We start from the raw sequence: 14,031 nt of genomic DNA, 5'->3' as shown, positions 1-14,031 counted from the left end.
CCTGTCTCTGATGTGAGCTCTCCTGCTCATTCCGTAACTTAATAAATCCACCTGTGACAGGCACAGCTTTGCTCACAATTTAATGTAACAGGTTTGTTTGCAATGTCTGTGACTCACATTGTCCTGCTGTTATGCTTTAATGTAACATGACCTGCTTTGTCCCACTTCCTTGCTTTATTGCAAAATACTTGCTGGTACATACACTATGTCCTTTTGTTATGTTTTAATGACACTTCTCCCGGGGCACAATTCATTTTGAACTCTTCTAAGTTAACTTTGCACATTGTCAACAGCATTGTGCTAAAACATAACTTGTGGAAATGATTCAAAAAATCAAATGTACACCTTTTGGGATAATAGAATGACTGGAGGTGAGATAGGCGCTGAGAAAAACACTGGACACTGAAAAGGTGATTGTGCACTCTTAATTAACAAGACCATTCCTCTCCCTTTGTGCCAATATGCTAGTATGACTTGATAGTAGAGTTTTAAGTTTAAGTTTATTTATTAATGTCACAAGTAGGCTTAGATCAACGCTGCAATGAAATTACTGTAAAAGCCCCCAAATTGCCACACACTCCGGCTCCTGTTCGGGTACATAGAGGGCGAACTTAGCATGGCCAATGCACCTAACCAGCACATCTTTTGGACTGTGGGAATAAACCAGAGCAGCCGGAGGAAACCCATGCAGACACTAGGAGAATGTGCAGAGTCTGCACAGAGAGTGACCCAAGCTGGGAATCAAAGCCAGGTCCCTGGGGCTGTGAGACAGCAGTGCTAACCACTGTGTGACCATGCTGCCCCACTCTCCTCTGTGTTAGACATTCTGTGGATTGAAATCCCAATCTGGATTTTGAACTTAGATTCTAGAGTGGCAGATCAGTGCAGGACGGGGCTGTACTTACAGAGGTACTGTCTTTCAAATGAGATATTAAGCTCTCAGCTGATTGGAAATGTTTCCATGGTAATATTTAATAAAAAAAGGCCTTTGCACCTGGCCTTCAGCTTAACTAGCAGCATAAGAAAAAAAGTAATTTATCTCTTTTTTTTCTCTTTATTTCTTGAAGTTTTCCAACATTGACTATAACATCTTGATGGTAATAAAATCTTCCAAAGAGAAGTATAAAACAAAGTAGGACACCAATACAAATAAGGAGATCTTAGGTCAGATGACCAAAAGCTTGGCCAAAGAGTTTTAAGGAGCAAGGGTGAGGTAGCAAGGCAGTGAGGCTTAGGGATGGTATTCCAGAGATGAGATAGGCTTAACGAATTGAAGTCACAGTCACCTCAAGTGAACAAATGAAGTTTGGGATGTTTGAGAGGCAGGATCAGAAGAGGGAAGATATCTCAGAGTAGTGGGGCTGAAGAAGATGATAGACAGGGAGGCATGGGGGATTTGGAAAAGAAGGATGAGAACTTGAAGATTAAGATGTTGCTTGATCAGAAGCCAGTGTAGAAATAGGAGCAGGAGCGAAGGCCTTTCAGCCCTTTGAGAATGTCAAGTCATTAAATGAGATCATGGTTGATATTCGACTTCAACATCAGTCTCCTATGCTATATCCATATCCCTCGATGCTTTTAATTTATAGAAATCTATTAAGCTCAGTCTTGAACATACTCAATGACTGATCCTTCACAGCTTTCTGTGGCAGAGAATTCCAAGGATTCATCACCATCTGAGTGAAGAAATTCTTCCTCATCTGTTCTAAATGGCCTGCTCCTTACTCTGAGACTTTGTCCCTTGGTTCCAGACACCCCCAGCCAGGGAGAAACATCCTTCTTGCATCTATCCTGTCAAACTCTAAGAATTTTATATGTTTGAAGGAGATCACTTCTCACTCTTCTAAACTCACAATAACACAAGAAATAGGTGCAGGAGTTGGCCACCAGGCCCTTCAAGCCTGCCTCTCCATCCAATATGATCATGACTGATCTGTGCTGGCCACAACTCTTTTTCTGTGTCATTTCCCCACAGCCCTCTATTCCTCGATCAATCAAATATTTATCCACCTCCACTTTCAATACTTCTAATGATCCAACCTCCCCCATCCTCTGACGAAGAGAATTCCAGAGATTCATCATCCTCTGCTCAAAGAAATTTCTATGCACTTCAGTTTTGAATGAATGGCCTTTTATCTTGTAGCAATGTTCTCATGTTTGAGACTCAAGATAATTAGCCTGGTGAACCGTTGTTGCACTCCCTCCAGGGCAAGTATATATTTCCTTAGGTAAAGCGACCAAAGCTGTACAGATATGATGTGGAGTACAGATATGCCAGGTACAGTCTCACCAAGGCTCTATATAATTGCTGTCTTACCTTTATTCCCTATTAGCACTTCTTCATTTCTTAATGGTACCATTAACACCCACTTTGTGTTATGTCCATGACATCTTTGTCAATCTCTCCTTAGCTCTGACCTACCATTATCGTTCCATTCACCCCTCTCTAACTACATAATTAATTTCATTTCTATCCCTCTTCAATTCTGTAGGACTGTAATATGGACTTGCAACATTAACTCTGTTTTGCCCTCCCCAGATGCTGCCAGACCTGCTGAGTTTATCTAGCATTTTCTGTTTTTATCTATATAATTACAGTAAGGCATCTTTACTTCTATACTCAAACCCTGTTATATTAAAGAGCAGCATACCATTTGCCTTCTTAATTGCTTGTTGTATTTACATGTGACTCAGGAACAAGGACCTCTAGACCTTTCAACATCTCCCAGCCTCTCACCATTTAAAGAGCACTCAATATTTCTGTGTGCAATCACACATTTCTCCATGTTGTGTACCAGCTGCCAAATTTTTGCCCACACTCAGTTTCTCCAGATCCTCTTGAAACTTCTTCATAACCTCCTCACACCTCACACATCCATCTAGTTTTGTGTTATCTACAAACTACATCTACATTGCGCAGGTGCCTCAATCTCCCAGTGCGGTGGGAGACCTCCTGGCACACCCCCCCATCCCATCATAAGAACATGAGAAATAGGAGCAGGAGTAGGCCATCTAGCCCTTCGAGCCTGCCCCGCCATTCAAAAAGATCATGGCTGATCTGAAGTGGATCAGTTCCACTTTCCCACTTTCTCCCCATAACCCTTAATTCCCCTGTCTATCAGAAGCCTATCTCCCCATGATTTATATATATTTAGCGAGGCAGCCTCCACCACTTCAACAGGCAGAGAATTCCAGAGATTCACCACCCTTTGAGTGAAGAAGTTCATCCTCAACTCTGATCTAAACTGCACCCCCCCTTATCTTGATGCTATGCCCTCTAGTCCTGCTGTACTTTCTGAGCAGGAAGAATCTCTCTACCTCTACCCTATCTATCCCCTTCATTATCTTATACATCTCTATAAGATCCCCCCTCAGCCTTCTGAACTCCAACGAGTACAGGCCCAATCTATTTAGTCTCTCTTCATGGGCTAACCCCCTCATCTCCAGTATCAGAGTATCATCAGTGGCAGTGTAACCCTCCCCCCACGCAAATACAGATTACCGGCATCAGAACCTTCCCGATGAGTCCCCCATCACAAACATCACTGTAGCCCACCCACTCCGCAGCACCCCACTGTACGCAATCCCTTTGCCAATCACCCCCCCTTGCAAACACACTCCCTGCCAATCACTCCCCTTGAAACATTCCCCTCTTCCCCCCTCCATGCAGAGCTCTCCCCACTCAAACTTTCCCCCTATCATAGCCCCAACCCTATTCAGGCCCACCCCCCTTGGCATTGCCCTGGCACAGTTATGGTACCAGGTGGACACACTAGGGTGCCCAATCGGCACTTCCAGGCACCCAATGCCCGATGGACACTATCCAACCATGCTCCAACCACTACTGGCCTTCAGTGGCCTCCGATCCCTCCCCCACACCCCCTGGCATGGTCATGGCACCAATAAAGGGGGCAGCATCTGAGAGGCCGAAAGCGGCCATGTCACCCCTCCTTATGTTATTCGAAGCATGACATTAATATTCAAATTAGAATGGTCTCTATCCAATCTCACCAACAAAATAGGGCCAGGAAGATAGAACAAAGAACAAAGAACAACACAGCACGGGAAACAGGCCCTTCGGCCCAACGAGCCCGCGCCGCCGTCCTACTATCTCAGTGACCTATTCATGATTTTAGTCTACGTCTAACGTGCGAGGATCAGGGAGGTCCAATTTAGGGACAATTTTAGTACCCAATCAATCAGCCTAAAAGCACATCTTTGGGGGATGTGGGAGGAAACCGGAGCACCCGGAGGAAACCCACGCAACCACGGGGAGAACGTGCAAACTCCCACAGACACAGGCCCAAATCCATATGCTGGCTGTTCCTCATTAGTCCATGCCTTTTTAAATGACAATTTCTTCTGTCTCTCAGATTTATTTCCAATAGTTTTCCCACCACCAAGTTCAGGCTAATTGGCCTTAGATTACTCGGACTATTCTTTCCCTTCACAGCAGTTTTCCAGTCTTCTGGCATTATGGTTGTAGCGAGAGACAACTGGAAAAAGATGGTCAGAACTTCTATTATTTCTTCCCTTGCTTACCTTAGTAGTTGGAATACAGTTCACGGTGCTGAGTGTTAAGAATTCTAAACGACTTAATATTATTTCCCTCATAATGTTTACCCAATCCAGTATTTTGCACTCTTCCTCCTTAACTACAATGTCTGCTTTATCCACCTCTTTTGTGAAAACAAATGCAAATAATTCATTAAGAACCAAACCCACGTCCTCCATCTCCACATGCAAGTTACATTTTTGGCCTCTAATAGGCCTTATTCTTTCCTTCATTATCCACTTGCTCATTAGGCATTCATGGGCACATAGAAACACGGAAAACAGGAGCAGGAGTAGGCCATTTGAGCCTGCTCTGCCATTCATCATGATCATGGCTGATCATCCAACTCAATCGCCTGATCCTGCCTTCCTCCCACATCCTTTAACTCCCCTTCGCCTCAAGTGTTATATCTAACAGCTTCCTGAAAGCAATCAGGCCAGAATGTTACCACCATTCCCTCAGGGGGCGGGGGTGGATTTTCTCATCCCGCTGTAGTGAACCGAGATTTATCTGCATGCCAAATTCTCCAACCTCGTTACAACGGGAGCATGGCATGAACAGACAGTAAGATCGTGCCTTCAATGACTTCCTGTCGTAGCAAATTCCATCGGATGACCACTGTCTGAGTGAAGAAATTTCTCCTCATCTCTGCCCTCAGCAGTCTACCCTGTATCTCATCTTTTAGCTTTCCTTGATTTTCCTTGCGAATATTTTTTTACTTTGCTTTCCTGATATATTTTTTAATTTCTCCTCTGCATTTTCAGGCTTCCTGCAGTATTGAGCTCTTCACAGCAACATTTTGCCTTATTTTACTCTGTAGCTCCCAGACATCTGAGGGATCAGGATTTGGGAGTTCCACCCTTTTTTGTGAAAACATATTTTTCAGGATCTTTTCTCTTTATCTCCTCCTCGAATGCCTCCCACTGCGCTGACACTGACTTACTTTCAAGTAATTGTTTCCAGTTCATTTTGCCAAATCACATCTCAGTTTCGTAACACTGGTCTACAAAACTTGTGCTAATATAATGCAAGAGGGTCAATGGACTTGAAACGTTAACTGTGCTTCTCACTCCACAGTAATGCTACCAGGCCTGCTGAGTTAATACAGCATTTTCTGTTTTTTGTCTCAAAACTTGGTTTTATCTGTATTTCTTTTTCATAACTACTCCACATCTAATTGAATTGTTCTCATTAACACTAAAGTGCTATCACACTTATACCCCTTTCAGCTTCACAGAATCCCTATGGGCACAAGTGGCCACTTGGCCCATCAAGCCTGCACCGACAACAATCCCACCCAGGCTCTGGTTCCGTAAACTCACATATTTACCCTGCTAATCCCCTGACACTAAGATCAATTTAGCAAGGCCAATCAGCCTAACCCGCACATTTTTGGACTGTGGCAGGAAACCGGTGCACCTGGAGGAAACCCATGCAGATACAGGGAGAATGCGCAAACTCCACACAGACAATGACCCAAGGTGGGAATTGAATCTGGGTCCTTGGAGCTGTGAGGTAGCAGTGCTAACCAGTGTGTCACCATGCCGCCCCGCTCCTGAAGTCATTCCTTAAAACTAAATTCAGAACTCCCCTTCTCTTGTTGAGTTGGCTAAGGACTGACTAAAGAGATTCTCCAGAATGCATTTTAAGAACCCTGTACCCTCTGTACCTTTCAGACTGATTTTATCCCTGTTAATAGCAGGATAGTTGAAATCTGTTACTGCCATGTTATTTCTGCACTTCTCAGAAACTGATGTACCCATTTGTCCTTCTAGCTCCCTCTGATGAGGGGCCTATATTGTATTCCCAGTAGTATGATTGACCTCTTGTTTGTTTCTTCAATCCATATGGCCTCAGTTGATGCTCCTTTTACTGCATCATCCCTTCTCTCAACTGTGATTGTTTCTTGAAACAATATTGCAACTGCTCCTCCTTTTCTGTTCTCCCCTCTGTCCAATCTCTGTAACCAAGAATGTTGAGCTACCATTTCTGCCCTTCTTTCATCCAAGTTTCAGTAACAGTTATGGTTTCATACTTCCAAGAGTATCTATTTATACCCTTAGCTCTACCTTCTGCACGAGACTCCTTGCATCAAAGTACGTACCAACAAAATCACTGAAAACAGAATCACAGTTGTCTATTTTCTGCCTTACGTTTCCTTCACCTTTTATTACCATTTACTAATTTTCTGCCTTCTATTTCAAGCTTTATTTCTCTTCCTCCTTAATCCAAATCAGTCAAATCATCCAACATCTTACTGAATACCAAAGCAGGCTCAATGGGATGAATGGCCGACGCCTGTTCCTATTTTTTACGATCTTTAGATCTTAGTGCTGGCTGAATGAATGAGGAGCAGGTGTAGAGGGGCAGGTGTGTAGACCAGCAGTCCCTTGAGCGGGTTTTTGCCTCTAACTGGTATTCAGTTCTGAATGTTAGTGAGGGTGATGATTGCTCCGAAGACCAGAGCCAAGGTCACACAGCAGACTATGTGGCACAACTGGACATAGCCAGGAGGAGAAAGGTCAGGAAAGAGATTCAATAATTCAGGGAATAAGGAAACATTTCTGTGGTTGGTGACCTGACTCCAGGATGGTAAATTGCCTCCCTAGAGCCAGAGGCAAAGATATCACTGAGCTGCTGCCTGGCATTCTGAGGGAATGCCAGGAAGTAAGGATCTATATCCATACCAATGACACTGGGAGGAGGAGGGATGAGGTCTTGCAGGCAGATTTCAGGGAGCTGGGAAAAAATTTAACAAGCAAAACCTCAAAGGTAGCAAGCTCTAGATTAATGCTGCTGGGAGTAATAGAAATACTGGTGAGTATAGAAACTGAAGGATAGCATAGCTGAATGTGTGATTAAAATAAAATACTGCAGATTCTGGAGATCTGAATTAAAAACAGCAAATGCAGGAAAAACACAGGACTGGCAGCATTTGTGGGGAGGGAAATACAGTTAACGTTTCGAGTCCAATATCAATTCTTCAGAATTCCTCAAGTTCTGAAGAAAAATCATATTGCAGTTGAAAGTGTGGCTGAGGAGCTGGTATAAGAGGAAAGGTGTTAGATTCCTGGCATACTGGAACCAGTTTGGAGAAAGTGGAATCTGTACGAATTGATAAGTGCCCCTTAACTGGGCTGGGACCAATATCTTCGCAAGGAGGAATGAGATACACTGAAGATGAAAAGGAGACATAAACACACGTTTGTCAGCTGGGAGTTAAATCATTTTTCAACCTAATAAACACTAGCAGTAATCTACTGCTAACTACCTAGGAAGTAAAATCCTTCCCTGGCTCTGGATTCTATTTCATCGCTCTATGAAAAAGTGCTTTCATAAGAATTAGTAAGAATGAATTAGCTGACTAATGAAGTAACTTCTATGGATGAGCTTGAGGACTATTTATGAATCTAAATGCCTTCAGTTTTATTCCAAACATTTCAATCTGTAGTCAGATCTGGGTTTCAGGCAATCTTTGTGCCTACAGCAGGCAAACTCTGAACATCTGCTGCAATCGGTTTCCAAAGGAAAAAGAAACTTTGGAAATATAACAGAACAGAATCATAGAACCATACAGCGCAGAAGAGACCTTTCAGCCCATCGAGTCCGGATCTACACATTAGAAACACCTGAACTTTCATTTACCAGCGCTTACCCATAGCCTTGAATGTTATGATGTGCCAAGTTTTTAAAGGATGTGAAGCAACCTTCTTCTACCACCCTCCCCACAGAGCACTTCAGACCATTAACACCCTTTAGGTAAAAATGTTTTTTCTCACATCCCCCCCCCCCTAAACTTCTGTCCCCCACCTTGCATCTATGTCCCCTTGTGACTGACCCTTCAACCAAGGGGAACAGCTGCTCTTTATTCACACTGTGCATGTCTCTCATAATCTTGTACATCTCGATCAAGTCACACCTCAGTCTTCTCTACTCCAACAAAAACAACCCAAGCTTACGCAATCTCTCTTCGTAACTTAAATTTTCCATCCCAGGCAGCATCCTGGTGAATCGCCTCTGCACCCCTTCCAGTGCAGTCACATCCTTTCGATAATGTGGTGACCAGAACTGCACGCAGTACTCCAGCTGTGGCCCCGCCAAAGTTCTAATTCCAACATAACTTCCCTGCTTTTGTAATCTATGCCTCAATTGATAAAGTGTCCCATATGCCTTTTTCACCACCCTACTAACATGCCCTTCCACCTTCAGAAATCTGTGGACAAACATGCCAAGGTCCCTTTGTTCCACAGAACTTCCTAACGTCCCACCACTCATTGAGTACTTTCTTGTCAAATTACTCCTTCCAAAGTGTATCAGCTCATGCTTTTAAGGATTAAATTCCAACTGCCACTTATCTGCCTGTTTGACCATTCCATCCATGTCTTCTTGCAGCCCAAGACATTCTGCCTCACTGTTAACTACCCATCCAATATTTGTGTCATCCACAAACTTACCAGTCCTACGTCATTTATATAAATGATGAATAATGGGGGGGCGCAACACAGATCACTCTGGCATGCCACTGGAGGGTGGCTTCCAATCACTAAAGTAGCCTTCTGTTACCACCGTCTTCTCCTACAACTGAGCCAATTTTGAATTCACTTTATCAAATTAATAATATGCATCCAGTTCTCTCAGTCTCTTGACAACTCTATCTAATGATAGTTGATCTCTACACACAGTTTGTGGTGAGATTGAAACTAAGGGCCGTTATCGTAACATAGTCCCTGATAAATCCAACTCAGAGTTCAGGAGAAACCACAGTGTGGTTAGAATGTGAAACTCGCTACCACAAGGAGTAGTTGAGTTGAGTCATATAGATGCATATAAGGGGAAGTGAGATAACTACATGACAAAGAAAGGAATAGAAGGAGATGTTAATGCTGTTAGATGAAGACGGTTGAGAGGAGGCTTGTGTAGCGTATCAACACCAGCTTGGATCTGTGGAGCTAAACAGCCCCTTTCTGTGTTGCAAATGTTATCTAAGAGTGGGCCCTGAATTAGTTAACCTCAGTGCTTGAATGCACAGTTGACATTAACCAAATGGGCTTATACTGAAGAATGGCCACTAGTGTGAAGTACCAAATGAGAAATCAATGCGTCTTGTATCTCTACCTCAACCAGAGTTGATCGCCATTGAAGGAGAGGGGAATCTGGATCTGTACAGCAGAACCAAACAGAAAAAAATAAATGAATTCTCAAACCTATTGGGATCCATTATTTTATTGCTACAACCTTTGTAAATTTGTGTTAATTAAAAAAAATTAAAGCCTATCCTCTGGCACCCGGACATACTCTACTCCACCTTTTCCCGTCGGGGGAAAGATACACAAGTCTGAGGTCACTTACAAACCGACTCAAAAACAACTTCTTCCCTCCTGCCAACAGACTTTGGGCCTACCTCATAATAAGCTGATCTTTATTCAATAAGCTGATCTCCCCATAACCCAGGGCTATGGGGGAGAAAGTGGGAAAGTGGAATTGATCCACCTCAGATCAGCCATGATCTTATTGAATGGTGGGGCAGGCTCGAAGGGCTAGATGGCCTACTCCTGCTCCTATTTCTTATGTTCTTTCTCTACATCCTAGCTATAATTGTATCACTACATTCTACACCCTCCCCTTTACTTCACTATGAGTGGTATGTTTGTCGGTATAGCATGCAAGAAACAATACTTTTCACTGTATGTTAATGCATTTGACAATAATAAATCAAATAAAAAATCAATAAAACATCCTTTTAATTGAAATCAGATGATTGCTGTTACATATTGAATAATTGGAAGTCACTGTACTGTCGGTGTAATTAAAGGTTTTAGGTCATTTACTATCGTTGATGTTAATTAATTGAGAATGAACCCTCAGTATCTCTTTCTTCACTGGAGAAACAAATTATTTTAGCAGTGATCATAATATGGTGTTGAGCATATTTTACCAACACACACACACACACAAAATGAACTGGTTATATCTATTACATATTTCCCTGAACATAGTTTCTGTTCAATATATATGATTCAGTCAGCTGTCCAATATTAGTAACCCTGTTCACACAAACAATGCAATGACTGTACACTCTGTACCATCTCTTTTCCTTCTCTATGAGTGGTATGCAGTGTCTGTACAGCATGCAAGAAACAATACTTTTCACCATATACTAACATATGTGGCAGTAATAAATCAAATCAAGTGACTTCATTCACATACACCATGTAATAACAGAGGAGTTAAGCAATTTAAAGTTTGTATCTCTCCTACTTTGGAGGACACACTTAGGTCATCTGGTTTTGATGCTTCCATCTAAGCTGGTAGCTGCACATTATCTATTATCAACATGCCAAGTGCTTTTATGTTTCACTTACTTTCTCCTTCGATCTTGTCACACGAACGGCACCAGGTGATCTGCCTGGTTTCCAGTTTAACCTGAAAAGTTTTCCTCTCTGGTCGCTGGGATTTCTTCTGATAGTACAAAGTCATGACGGTCCCCAGCTCCAAGTTGCGGACCATCCTGCTAACTTCTGCCTCCATCCTCCCATCTTCCAGCAAAAATCCGTTTGGAAAACCCACCCTGGACACTGACATCTTCAGAGCATCATCCAGGAGATTATTTTAAAATCTGGAGGTGGGTAAAGTTTCGATCCGATGGAGATCACACGTATTTTAATTAAGATTGGCAAATTGTCCCTTTTTCTCTCTTGTCTTGATTTTTCGCTGTATAGTCAGTCTCCTTGTTGGCCAGGGGGATTAAGTAAGCGGATACTGGGGTTCCCTTCTCTAATACGTATCGGTACAATTAAACGTGGAAAATAAAATGCCAGTGGAAATCGCTCCAGTGATGCGGTGTTGGATCCTTGCCTGTTTCCTGGATGTCTGGACGTTCCTCTGGCTGTCAAACCCTCGGTTGCATTGGCAGACGTATTGAAGATGGCTGAGTATTCCTCTCTCTATATATATCTCTACACGCACACATACAAACACACATGCATGTACATATTATATAATCCCCTCTTTTTTGTTGTGTTTTGTCAGTTTCAGTCCAAGTGAAATCGACACGGTCGAAAGGCACAGCCGAGCCCAAAGGAAACAGCACATACACACATAGCCGGAAAGGGATCAGAGACAGGAATCTGAAATATTACAGGCTCCGGGGAGGAAGGGGGTGGAAGAGAGAAGCGGGGGGAAAAGAGTGCGAGAAAGAATGAAAAACAGCGACATCTAGAGAGAATAAAGACTGTAAGGAAGGTGTGTGGAAGAGAAATATATGAGGCAAAAGCGAATATTAAATAGGACAACTGTTAGTGCTAGTCCTGCGTGGAGGAGGCAGGCATTCAAGGATAACCATTATATAATACTGACACCTTACAAACACAGGCCTCCAGCTGAGTTGTTTTTTGGGGAGCGGTGACTTGTGGGGGACAGGCAATGCAAAATTAAGACAGATGCACAGAGCCCATGTATTAAGTGTAACCAAGGAAAACATGCCAGTAGAGAAACAGGATAAATTTACAAAAAAAGTGCTGAGGTTTCGCTGGGAACCACTGTTGGGCCACTTAACACTAAAGGACCATTCCTGTGACAAATGGTCCCACCTTTGGAGGCTCCATCACTGTCTCGCAATAATTGCCAAACAACATATGAATTTCAGCGTGTACAGACACAGTGAAGCCGTTTGTGTCATGACCTTTGTTCGGTGTTTCTAGTGAAATTAGAAACACCCCATTCAAAGTAAATTAGTGATTATGTTGCTAGTCACAGCGGTCAGATGAATTCTTAGACTCCGATGCAGTGAAATAGACACACGAGTGGGGAAGTGAGTGCAAACCAAAGTAGACGTAAATATGTTATCACTGACATTTAGAAAAAAAACGAAGCCAGAAAGTGCTAGAAAACACTCAGCAGCTTAGGCAATATGTGTGAAGAAATAAATAGATAACTATCAGGAATAAATAAAGATAAAAGCTGCAAATACTCAGCAGGTCAAGCAGAGTCTATGATGAAAGTTTTGATGAAAGATCTTCTTGACCTGAATGATTAATTCTGTTTCTCTCCACAGATGCTGCCCCACCTATTGAGTATTTCCAGTATTTTTTATTTTTATTCCAGATTTCCAGCAATCTGTTGCTTTAGTCTTGGTGACCTTTCATCAGACCTATTACAATAAGATTGCTACTACTATGCAATGGCTTTTATTTAATCTGTATGCTATTATACGCTCAGCATATGGTAAATTACAGTAATAATAAAGTTGATTTATTTGTCACAAGTAAGGCTCACATTAACACTGCAATGAAGTTACTGTGAAATTCCCCTAGCCACCACAGTCCGGCACCTGTTTGGGTCAATGCACCTAACAGGAGAAGGAATCTTATCTGTAGATAAGAGTCATCCCAAGGAGGAGGAAACATGCTAAGGGGAGGACGAGGCATCCATGGCTGACGAGGGAAGTCAAGGACAGCATAAAAGCAAAAGAAAAAGCATACAAAGTGGCAAGGATTAACGGGAAACCAGAGGATTGGGAAGATGTTAGAAGCGAGCAGAGGACAACTAAAAAAGTAATAAGGGATGAAAGATGAAATATGAGTGTTATCGAGCTAGTAATATAAAAGAAGATAGGAAGAGTCTTTTTCAATATATAAAAGGTAAGAGAGAGGCAAAATTAGCCACAGGAACACTGGAAAAATGAGGCTGGAGAAGCAACGATAGGAAACAAAGCAATGGCAGAGGAACTGAATAGTTATTTTGCATCAGTCTTCACAGTGGAAGACATCAGTGGGATGCCAGAGCTCCAGGAACGTCAAAGAGCACAGATGAGTGTAGTGGCCATCACTAAAGAGAAGACTCTGGGGAAACTGAGAAGTCTGAAGATGGATAAGTCACCTGGACCGGATGGACTATACCCCAGGATTCTAAAATATGTACCTGAGGAAATTGTGGAGGCATTGATGGTGATCTTTCAGGGATCACTGGAGGTATAGAAGATACAGTACAAGTCTCACAGATTTATTTGATAGCAAAAGCCACTAACTTTCAGAGCGCTGCTCCTTCGTCAGCTAAGTGGGAGTTCTAGGGAAGGTATCAGAGGACTGGAAAGTAGCTAATATAACAGCACTGTTTAAGAAGAGAGGGAGGCAGCAGATGGGAAATTATAGGCCAGTTAGCCTGACTTCAGTCATCGGCAAGATTTTAGAATCCATTATTAAAAATGAGATCACAGAATCCTTGGAAGTGCATGATAAAGTAGGACTGAGTCAGCATGGCATTGTCAAGGGGACTGACAAATGTCTGACAAATCTGTTAGAGTTCTTGGAGGAGGTAACAAGGAAGTAAGATAAAGGAGAACCAGTGGATGTGATTTATTAAGATTTCCAGAAGACCTTTGGAAAAAATTATTAGGGATAGGATTTATAGTTATTTGGAGAGTAATGAATTGATTGGAGATAGTCAGCATGGTTTTGTGGCGGGTAGGTCGTGCCTTA

General features: G+C 42.6%; 1 protein-coding gene across 2 annotated transcripts in view; it reads right to left on the bottom strand.

Annotated features, from left to right (window-relative positions):
* Positions 1 to 11,652, bottom strand: part of LOC145346807 (1-phosphatidylinositol 4,5-bisphosphate phosphodiesterase gamma-1-like) — a 209,437-nt gene extending 197,785 nt beyond the window's left edge. For both annotated transcript variants that reach the window (XM_080194556.1, XM_080194557.1), the window contains exon 1: positions 10,918 to 11,652. In XM_080194556.1, coding sequence (XP_080050682.1) covers positions 10,918 to 11,137 — 220 coding nt within the window. In that variant the 5' untranslated portion in view covers positions 11,138 to 11,652. The remainder of the gene's footprint in view (positions 1 to 10,917) is intronic.
* Positions 11,653 to 14,031: the final 2,379 nt, after the last annotated feature.

This window comes from Carcharhinus amblyrhynchos, chromosome 8 (assembly GCF_965287045.1).
Source record: "Carcharhinus amblyrhynchos chromosome 8, sCarAmb.v2.hapA, whole genome shotgun sequence".
Taxonomy (NCBI): domain Eukaryota; kingdom Metazoa; phylum Chordata; class Chondrichthyes; order Carcharhiniformes; family Carcharhinidae; genus Carcharhinus; species Carcharhinus amblyrhynchos.
This window is presented reverse-complemented; position numbering and strand designations above follow the sequence as displayed.